Source organism: Raphanus sativus, chromosome 4, assembly GCF_000801105.2.
Source record: "Raphanus sativus cultivar WK10039 chromosome 4, ASM80110v3, whole genome shotgun sequence".
Taxonomy (NCBI): domain Eukaryota; kingdom Viridiplantae; phylum Streptophyta; class Magnoliopsida; order Brassicales; family Brassicaceae; genus Raphanus; species Raphanus sativus.
The window spans coordinates 30,246,257-30,258,449 of NC_079514.1; the positions used below are offsets into that span (position 1 = coordinate 30,246,257).

The 12,193-nt window shown below is 25.9% G+C and overlaps 1 protein-coding gene across 1 annotated transcript; it reads left to right on the forward strand.

The window, feature by feature from the left end:
* Positions 1 to 1,357: 1,357 nt before the first annotated feature.
* On the forward strand, positions 1,358 to 2,660 carry LOC108849421 (zinc-finger homeodomain protein 10). Its single transcript, XM_057007423.1, has one exon. The coding sequence runs from the start codon at positions 1,485 to 1,487 to the stop codon at positions 2,430 to 2,432; it is 948 nt and encodes a 315-aa protein (XP_056863403.1). The 5' UTR covers positions 1,358 to 1,484; the 3' UTR covers positions 2,433 to 2,660.
* The last annotated feature ends 9,533 nt before the right edge of the window (positions 2,661 to 12,193 follow it).

Sequence of the window (12,193 nt, forward strand, 5' to 3'; positions counted from 1 at the left end):
GTCATCCACATTTATATTTTTTTTGTTAAAATGTTAAATTGATTATCAAAAAAAAAATGTGTAGGCATTCGAGCAATGGAAATTAGAGAAAAGCACATTTTGTGTTGTTTGCATGTGTTGTAAGTAAGTTCTAACTTACTAAATAAATGTCCACCATTTGTTTTATTTTCTTTCCCGGGAGTAGAAGCATGAAAAAAGGAAATTTGTCCAACTTATCTGCAGCAAATTAGTGTCCAACTTATCTGCAGCATCAATAACTTAATACAACCTCGTAACTTTTTAAGCCAATTCTCAAAAAAAAAACTCCTAACTTTTTTTACAAAAATATTAACGTCCTAATTGATATCAAATGATAAGTTATCTACAAACACAACATATTCTGATAAAATAAAACAATGCCAACTCATCTTGTAAACTGGAATAGAATATGACATAGCCATCGTTATATAACTCTATCAAGTATATATTCTATTTTATAATAAGTGTAATTCTAGAAAAATTTTCTTGTTACACAAAAAATATCATTTTATAATGCCAATGCAAATTATACTTAATTTTAGCTGAAAATTAATTGTAATTTGTATTAATTTTATAAATAGTTTTATTTATTTTAAATACTATTGGTGAGAGAAATGTAATTAATAATAAATTACGTATATTTCAGTCACTTTTTTAGTTTGTATGAAAAAGTCAAAATAACACTTATTCAAAAACGGAGAAACAATAAAATATAAAAATAAAATAAAACAAAAAAAATATATAAAGAAAGCAGTTAATGTCGCAAATGCTTTTAAAAGAAAAAAATAAGCTCGCAACGTATGGGGGAAATATACTAGCAAATATTACCATTTACTTTGTGTTATTATTTTAATTTTGACTTTGTTCAAAAAAAAAAAAATTAATTTTGACTTTTGCCATGAGACTGTCTTTAGGTTTAAGACACAACTCAGTAGCTACATTTATTACGCTTTTCACTGCAAAATCTAACACGCACTCTTTTTGTGGCCCCCACCACATCTCTAAACGATCCACAGTTAACCTAACCATGGTTAAACATCAACCTTTCCACTGGGATTTAAATATCCTCAAAAATTAAACCGTATTTTTGTATCAAGTTTTATCTTTATTATAAACATTAGCTCAAGGGATACGTCGTCAGAAAAAGAAATCATTAATTTATTATTGTCCATTTTAATTTCTATATTTGCTTCAGCAACAGTCGTCACTCTCTTCATGTCATTTTCTTATTTTCCTACAAGATTTATATTAAAAGAACGAATAAAGTTGAGTAAAAACTATTTTAATATAATAAGAAATAATAAATCTCCAAAAGCTAAAGAGCCTTTTTTACTTATCTTTTTCTTCTTCTCCCCTCCCTAAACTCATATTCCATAGCTTCTCAAGTCTCCAGCTTAAAACACCAAACCCTAAGTTTCTTTCCTTTTCTTCATTTTCGTGGAACATTATTGATGTTTTGAGCTGTGATGGATATGACGACTCATACAACAGTAACACCTCCTCCTAAATCACCTGAACCAGAACCCGAAACACCGACCCGGATCCAACCGGCCAAACCCCTTTCCTTCAGCAACGGCGTCATCAAACGCCACCATCCTCCTCTCCTCTTCACTTACAAAGAATGTCTCAAAAACCACGCCGCAGCGTTAGGTAGCCACGCGCTCGACGGTTGCGGCGAATACATGCCGTCTCCGTCGTTAGTCTCAACCGATCCAACGTCTCTCAAATGCGCAGCTTGTGGTTGCCACCGTAATTTCCACCGCCGTGAACCAGCAGACAACGACCCCTCAATCCCTCCACCTCCTCTTTCCTCAGTCGCCGCCACAGTTGAGTATCAGCCTCACCACCGTCACCACCCACCACCACCACCACAACAATTAGCTCCTCCTCGCAGCCCCAACTCCTCTTCTCCGCCGCCTATTTCCTCATCTTACATGCTCTTATCTCTCTCCGGGACTAATAACAACAACAACTTAGCTTTCTCCGGGCCCCACCAGACCGGATCTCGTAAGCGGTTCCGGACCAAGTTCAGCCAGTTTCAGAAAGAGAAGATGCACGAGTTCGCCGACCGAGTCGGGTGGAAGATGCAGAAACGCGACGAGGACGATGTTCGAGAGTTCTGCCATCAGATCGGAGTTGACAAAAGCGTTCTCAAAGTCTGGATGCACAACAACAAAAACACCTTCAACCGCCGCGATATCCAGTTCTCCGCCGCGGCCGGAGCCACCGAGATCCACAAAATAGATATCGGCGGTGGAGGAGTCCACGCTCCGGTTCTCGCCGGTGAAACTAACAATATCGGAGGCAACGAGCAGCTTCGCCACAGTGTTAGTAGCGGCGGAGGCGGGTTTGATAGTGATAGTGGTGGCGGTGGAGTTCACGGCGGTAACGTAAACGGGTCGTCGTCGTCGTGAAGTAAAGATCAGAGTCAGATTCAATAAAGAAGCCTTAAGCTTTGTAGCTTTAGACTAAGCCACTCGTATTATCATCGTTGATAACTTCTATTAGTTTTAATCAAAAACCTTAAGCTCATGTGTTTGGTTCGTAGTTTAATTTTTAGTTTTTTTTTTTAAATTTAAAATGCACTTTTTACCACGACGTTGTCTCGCTTGATGAGGAATAATAGCATTGCGAATTAATTCTTTCTAAATCTTGCTTTCAATAAATGAACCATTAAATGTGATTTAAGTTCCAATAGATTATCTTGTTTCTAATGAAGAAACACAGAGATAGAAAGTCTGGTGATTTAGTTACTAATGTTCATTTGGTTTATCTTTTACTTTAAGAGAACTTTTCTTAATTTTATTTGTGACCAAACTATAATGTATGTGTGCTATTTCTCTATTCTTAGGTCCAATTTATTTAAATATTATAAGGTTAAATATATGCCATTTATTATTGAATTTTAATGAATAACCATCATTTTGATTAACATTTTTCTGTTACCACCAGTTTCCTCTTTAGCTATGTCCTTCTCATGGATTCTTCCTGATAACCGATTCTGTAGAAAAAAAGAAAAAAAAACTATTTTCAGTTATATTTATCAGGTTAGACACAACTTTATTACTTATAGAAATTAATACAATTCATACTAAAGGTAGACAGAACTATTGTTTTATCACATCGTAGCGTGCAATATTCTAGATTTAGGTTTTTGTGGCTCTCACCAACTACATAAATAAGTAAAAAAAAAGGTACATATATCCTTATAACTTGACAACTTCTAAATAGGGTTTAATGCGTGGCACTCACACTAATCATTGAGTAGATTGAATAGTTTAAGAATAACTTTCCATTTGAGGAAACGTCGTAGGGATTAGTATTGAAATGTCGGCTTTCACAATAAAAGAATAATACTATAATTGAGATTAAGATATGGTATCTACAAACGAAATGTTTACAATAGTAATTTAAGCAATTAAACTAATAATTATTGTATTTATTATTTTAATATTTTTAGTCAAGTCACATATATCTTTCCGTATTCTTGGTAGGGTCAAAACTTTACAGAAGCTGAGGTTATGGCCCTAACTGCCTGCCATATACCATGTGCACCGCCAATTAATTATATTTTGATTTTCGTAACGTAACAATTTAGCCTACATATTATAAAAACGAAACATATACATATTAGGCATAAAAATAATACTAGTTCTAACCTTTTCACTTTTTGAGAAACAAAAACGAGAAGGAAAACCTTTTCACTTTTTCCTTGTCAGCATTTTATTCTGTTCTTTAGCAAAGGAAAATATCATGTTTAGAAATAAGAATATATTTGAACTACAAAATAAACAACGTACAGAATTATATAGTCCTAATTTATAATCAAGACCCGTTCTGAGAGTATAATTGTTCTGAAAAACTTGAAAACTAGAGAAGCTATACATATTACCTTTTTACAATCTGAAAACTAAAACTAATGTTTTATTGAATATTTTTTAACACCGGTCCTGATTATATATAATGTTGTAAATTTTATTTTATTTTATGTATTTTCGTACACGTATGTTGTTTGTTGCATGAACGCATATATCCTAATAAGAAAAGGTAGATCTAAATGATTTTGTACATATGAAACTAATAAGCAATTTTATCTCGGAAATGTAATATACCCATAAAAGAGTGTCACTCTAATCTATTTTAGTAAAGTTATGAAAAAGGGCTCACCGTAAAAACAATTTATTACATACGGTTCTTTGTGTATGATAGATATCCCCTAGTCTATATTTGAGAAGTGATTTTGCCACATGTCTTCTCTACAATCGTTTTCACACAAAAAATTATGACGTGGCTATTAAGATTGATGACATGTCATATAGTTAAATATGACATGGACAATTACATTTAATGCTGATATATATTTTTGGAAATTTTTGTAAAATATGGCAATAACTCATATATTACATTTAATATTGATTTATATTTTTGTAAACTTTGTAGAATATGGTAATAACTCATAAATCATCACTAAAATAAATATATTCAAATATGACATTTAGAATTTCGAAATATTATATAAGTTTACTTTTATAATTATAAAATTTTTATTATCTAAAAGTTTCTAAATTAAAAAAAAATAAATCGTAATATCATTAGTTTCTTTTAGATATCTACAAATTACGTAAATATTATTTAGTTTTAATTTTTGATAACTATACAATTTTATATGATTTTTAGTAATTTAGTACAAGTTGATTTAATACATTTAACCAAATGAAATAAATAATTTTTTTTATCTAAGATTTTAACTTTATAAATATACATATATATTCTTAAATATAATTTAAAATAAAAATATTTTCCCTTAATTTTATGCTTAATTAATGGTATTTATATTAATTATTGGTAAAAGTAATAAAATATATAATATTAATAAATTACATTTTAAAATATAAAATTTAACTTTCAAAAAATTCATCACTACACATGGTGCAGGAAAACACCTAAATTAATAATTGTGACATGGCTACTAAAATTGATGACATGTTTTAAAGATTAATATGACATGAAAAATTATATTTAATGTTAATTTATATTTTGGTAAAATTTTTAAAATATGGTAATAACTCATATATTACATTTATTGTCGATTTATATTTTTGGACTTTTTTAAAACATGGTAATAACTCATAAATCATCATTAAAATAAATATATTCAATTATGGCATTTCAAATTTCGGATTATCATTTAAATTAAAAATATTTCAAAAATATATACATATTTTTAGAAAATTATAAAAAAAAATCATAAAATCAAATTAAATCGTAAAATCATTAGTTTCTTATATATATCTTCAGAGTTTATAAATATTTTTTAATTTTAATTTTTGACGATAAAGCAATTTTACATATTGATTTAATATATTTAATTAAAATAAATAGATAGGAAAATCTACCTAAGATTATAATTTTAAATATATACATGCACATTCTTAAATATAATTCAAAATAAAAAAAATTATTTTTATCTTAATTTTAATGTTCAGTTAAATCAAATTTGTATTAAAATATTTATAAGAAAAATAAAATTTATAATATTAATAAAATAATTTAGACATTTTCTATAAGATAATAATATTTCTAGAATATAAAAGATTGATTATACATAAACATATACAGATTATCTATCAAATTTTAAAATATAGACTTATATATTTTATCAAAAACATATATAAATTATACATAATATATTTATGAACCTAAGGTAAACTAAAAATAATGTAATTAGCAAAAATTGTGACGTGGCTATTAAGATTGATGACATGTCATATAGTTAAATATGACATGGACAATTACATTTAATGCTGATATATATTTTTGGAAATTTTTGTAAAATATGGCAATAACTCATATATTACATTTAATATTGATTTATATTTTTGTAAACTTTGTAGAATATGGTAATAACTCATAAATCATCACTAAAATAAATATATTCAAATATGACATTTAGAATTTCGAAATATTATATAAGTTTACTTTTATAATTATAAAATTTTTATTATCTAAAAGTTTCTAAATTAAAAAAAATAAATCGTAATATCATTAGTTTCTTTTAGATATCTACAAATTACGTAAATATTATTTAGTTTTAATTTTTGATAAATATACAATTTTATATGATTTTTAGTAATTTAGTACAAGTTGATTTAATACATTTAACCAAATGAAATAAATAATTTTTTTTATCTAAGATTTTAACTTTATAAATATACATATATATTCTTAAATATAATTTAAAATAAAAATATTTTCCCTTAATTTTATGCTTAATTAATGGTATTTATATTAATTATTGGTAAAAGTAATAAAATATATAATATTAATAAATTACATTTTAAAATATAAAATTTAACTTTCAAAAAATTCATCACTACACATGGTGCAGGAAAACACCTAAATTAATAATTGTGACATGGCTACTAAAATTGATGACATGTTTTAAAGATTAATATGACATGAAAAATTATATTTAATGTTAATTTATATTTTTGGTAAAATTTTTAAAATATGGTAATAACTCATATATTACATTTATTGTCGATTTATATTTTTGGACTTTTTTAAAACATGGTAATAACTCATAAATCATCATTAAAATAAATATATTCAATTATGGCATTTCAAATTTCGAATTATCATTTAAATTAAAAATATTTCAAAAATATATACATATTTTTAGAAAATTATAAAAAAAAAATCATAAAATCAAATTAAATCGTAAAACCATTAGTTTCTTATATATATCTACAGATTTTATAAATATTTTTTAATTTTAATTTTTGACAATAAAGCAATTTTACATATTGATTTAATATATTTAATTAAAATAAATAGATAGGAAAATCTACCTAAGATTATACTTTTAAATATATACATGCACATTCTTAAATATAATTCAAAATAAAAAAAAATTATTTTTATCTTAATTTTAATGTTCAGTTAAATCAAATTTGTATTAAAATATTTATAAGAAAAATAAAATTTATAATATTAATAAAATAATTTAGACATTTTTCTATAAGATAATAATATTTCTAGAATATAAAAGATTGATTATACATAAACATATATAAATTATCTATCAAATTTTAAAATATAGACTTATATATTTTATCAAAAACATATATAAATTATACATAATATATTTATGAACCTAAGGTAAACTAAAATAATGTAATTAGCAAAATTGTTTTATTTTAGTCTAATTATAACCAAAACTTTATGATTAAAAAATGATATAGCCCAATATACCAAATGCAAGTAATGATATCAATCAAAATATCAACAACTAAATCAACCAATTATTATGACGTATCTATTTTGCATATATTCATATACGTGAATAAATTTTCAATATTTTACAAGTTATGTTTCTAAAATAAGATATATCAAATTATACAAAATTTTATGAAATATATTTACAAATATAAGAGGATAAACTGAATTATCTACTTATACGATAATTTTAACCTAATGAGAAAAATCATCATTAATTTAACCGTCTATATACAACTCAAAATAAATAAAAAATAAAAAGTTGAAATAATACAAAATATCATACTTAAAACATAAAGATATTTAATACAATTTTTTATACATACAAATAAAATATTACTTAAAACATATAAACAAACAAAGTAAAATACTTATTTGTAAATATTTATTCCCGTGCATGAGCACGGAAGAATCACCTAGTAACTCAAATAAGTAGACTTGAAAAGAAATGGCCCACCATGTTTTATGATAAATGTTTAGATCTTCAAATTTAAATGTGGCTGGTACATAACTTGATAACTATTACTCATCATGAATATATATAATGCTCCAGTTTCATAGAAGTTTTTTTCCTCAATTTCAGGGAAGTTACTTATAAGAAAACTATATACGATTAGGTATGATGGTTTTATATTATTAAATGGTTGTGACTTATATATAGTAAGGTTGTGATTTACCTTTCTTGTGCACCTAACCGGAAATTACCTAATGACCTTACACATCAAACTATTTTCAAGTTTTCTTATTTGAGATTCTTGCTAAATTTAGGTGATAATAACCAACGTGATGATTAGTAACCACACATAAATATTTATTAATAAAGTTTGACACCAACTAAATGGGTGACATTAAAGATTTGTTTAAAGAAATTACTTACAAAGAAGTAAAGTTCTGTAATATCTTTGAACCGATAAGTATTAACACTACAAAAATAAGCACAATTAAAATATTTTTGTAACAATGCAAACATTATCATGGATTGGTAACTAAATGTTATTCCCTCTGCTTAAAAAATAATAATTATGTGTTTTACACATATTAACAATGCATTAGATTTTAATATATATATATATTATGTGTATCATAAATTTCTTATAATTTTAGGATAATAGTATTTTAATAGTTCACTAGTTTTTTAATTTGTACTTTATCATTATTAACAAATAAAAATGCATAAAACATAAAGTGCATATCTTTTTGACATATTGTTTTCATAAAACATTTAAAGTTAGATGACAAAAACATTTAAATTTCTGAAACAAAGAGAATAATGATTACAATACGATATACGGGTGTTAAAATGGGTAAACCAACAAATACTAAATTATATCCGAATGGTTTTCAGCTTATATAGGTTATAGATTAATCCAACTCATTTGACAAATAGACAGAGTTTATTCATAAGCATCTAAGTTAATGAGTTAATGTTTTAACGGCCAACCATTGAATAATAATATTATAGTTTAAATAAGTATTAAGTAAAAATAGTTTCTAGGGCTGAAAATAGAGAGAGAGAACAAAGTTAGGGTTACGAGAATTGTTTATTTTTATTGTTTTATTTTTTTACTTTTTTGCTTCTTATCTTTTGGTATAATTGCATTTTCTAAATATTAAAAGAAGTTTTAAAATTCTATTTTATTTGATTAATTTGATTAGTACATGGTTAATTTTGGGATTATGGGAAAAAATATATTATAAGAACAATATCAATTTGGTATTATGTCAAATAGACATGCTGAAATTTCGTTCTGTTTTGATAATTTTCTTTTTGAATTTTAAGATATCTCCAACAGTGTATAAAATGAGAAAAAAAAATTAAAAGTGAGAATTATTATTTCCAGTAATACATCATTTTGAGGTAGAAAGTTGAGAATGTGAATAGTATTACTCGAGGGCTCCTCCATGCAATATCTAACTCAGAATAAAATTATTTTTATTTAGTAGTATAGGATCGAATAAAGGCTAAAGCAATAGAAACTTGATAAAAAGGAAAGAAAATCACTATATTTAGTTTTTGTTTTTTTGGAATATGGTTATGCATGACGTTGGATGGCATAAACTGGAAGATATGTATATGCTTATTTAAAGAAAGCTGAGATTTGCGAATCAAAGCCCAAATTTCGTGAATCTTTTGCCCACTACCTTTGCATAAAAACACATTTTCGTATGAAACGAAAATAAAGGGAACATGTGAACGCTATCTTGATAACATCCTTAGTTGAAAATCAATTAGAGAGGACCACAAAATCATTAAATGATAAACCGCTTTATATAACGTTTGCATATTTAATCTCCGCTTCAGTAAATATATATTTTGGATATGGTAGACCACTAGGTCCAAAACTTAATCACAATGTTCTTATCAACTTGATTTACAAACTTATAATAAAATCAAACCCAAAGTTAAAATAAAAACACTTTTTCTTTTCCATTTTCAGCTTCCAGTTGAAAATATCTTTTGGAGCTTAATGTTGACAAGTCGCTCCAATCAAAATTCATAGAGTTTTTTGGCAAAACTCTTTATTGAAATTGCAAGATTTGGAAAAGCGACAGCTTATCTCCGCAAACAAAATAGTTTTTTTTTTCTTCTAATATGTACTTATTTACATCTTATTTAGCTGAGTATCTATAAAGGAATTCATTAAAGCCATGCTACACTAAAAATGTGAATCCTCCTATATATTAAATGAGAAGTCACTTTATTGATTTTTGCTATACATATAGTTTGAGAAGAATCTTTATAATTTCATTGGTCGATAATTTTTAATTTTCATTTATTTTAATCAAATCTAAAAAAGAAAATCACAAAATCAATTAATGTTAGTTGCCAAACTATTTACATAGTTTTATGCATAATCATTTAAAGTATCAAATGATATCAAATATGGAAATTCTATATAATACTTCATCATTTCATTTTCATTAATAGTCTATTTATAAATTATATGAAGTATATTGTTAAAAAGTTGTTAGTAAAACTAATATACTAACTTTATTTTTCTATTATAAACAATCGTAGAAACTTTTTTTTATATGAGTCACTATTGATGCATCATATAACGAGTTTATTAATTATTTAAAATAGTTTAAAATCATCTGTGATGATTAATATATATATACTATTTAAAAAGCTTAAAGTCATTTATATTGATTCATTAGTAATGATTTATACCAGATACATAATAGTATATAATTATATAAATACTTGGTAATCATTTTAAGATTTTAAATCATCAATAATGATTATTATATCATTAATAAGACCTTACAAATCAATATATAAATATCTATACAAAATGTTATAAATATTTATAAAAACATTTATAAAGAAGTTTTTCTCGTTATTTATGATTATTATATCACTAACAAGACCTTACAAATCAATATATAAATATCTAGACAAAATGTTATAAATATTTATAAAACCATTTATAAAGAAGATTTTCTCGTTATTTATAGGAGTTTACAAACTGTTTATGATGGTTAATAGGTTTTACATCATCACAAAAGTTTTAAAAATCTTTATAAAATTATTTATAGGAGTTTACAAAATATTTATAAAACCTTTATAAATTATTTAAAGTTAAGATTTTAAATTATTGATCATTGATAACAAATTATTTTCTTGAGTTATAAAACCATTTATTAGGATTTATGAAACTATTTATAAAGATTTATGAAACTAAAGCAATACAGTGTACTAGGGCTGGGCAAAAAATCCGAACCCGAAAAACTAAACCGAACCCGATCCGAAAAAGTAGCACCGAATCCGAACCGAAATTGATTAAATATCCGACGGGTTCAAAATTTCAGTATTTAAAGAACCGAAACCGAACCCGATCCGAACCGAAATATTTTGGGTACCCGAATGTATCCGAAATAAATTTATATACTTAAATATATACATTATTTTTATATATAATGTATATTAAAAATATTAAAATATATAAGATACCTTTATGTTTTCCAAAATACTCGAAAAATATATGTAAATAGTCAAAAGTAAATGTTTAAAATAGCTAAAATATACTGAAAACACCAAAATAGTTAAATATCTATTGATTCTTTATCCAAATATTCAAAGAAAACCAATTTATATGTTAAATTAAGGTATTTTGACATATATGTTATGAAAATTTATATGTAATATATTATCTTTCTTATAGATTTTGAAAATTTAAAGTATATAATGAATTTTGAAAATTTAAAAACATTTTAAATGGGTTATCCGAACCCGAACCGAATCCGCAAATATCCGAACCGAACCCGAACCGAAATTTAGAAATATCCGAATGGGGCTGAAATCTTTGACCCCGAAAACTCGAAACCCGAATGGACTGAACCGAAACCCGAATGGGTACCCGAACGCCCAGCCCTACAGTGTACACACCAACTTTCCCCATTCTGAAAAAAAAACAAGTGTAAAATCAAAGCAATACACACAAGAACTCCAGTTCATATCGTGGTATCATGGGCTAACCTGCAAGTTCGATATCCACGGTCTCAAATAATGACATATTAATGGGCCTCCATCAAAATATGTTCTCATTTTTCCTTTTCACTAGGCCATATATTTCGAACCTTAGGCTCATTTCCAAAATCGTAATATAAGATTCAAAACTTTTAAATAAAGGGAAATTTGCTCCTATATAACTATAAAAAAACCCAAACCCACTATCTAACCAAAAACACCCTCCCTTTCCTTATTTCTTTTCCTATCTCTCTCTAACTTCTCACTAAAAAACTATTAATTACCTTTTTTTTTTGGCTATTACACAAATTCACCCTTAAATAAATTGTCCGAAAAGACACAAAAAAGAAACATGAGAAAATAGGTGGCATCATTACCGAAAAGGTCAAATGGCATGTTTCATAAGTATCTTTTTTTTCTTTTGAA

Excerpts from the sequence above, each read along its gene's own strand:
- LOC108849421 (XM_057007423.1), top strand. The coding sequence starts at position 1,485 with ATGGATATGACGACTCATACAACAGTAACACCTCCTCCTAAATCACCT.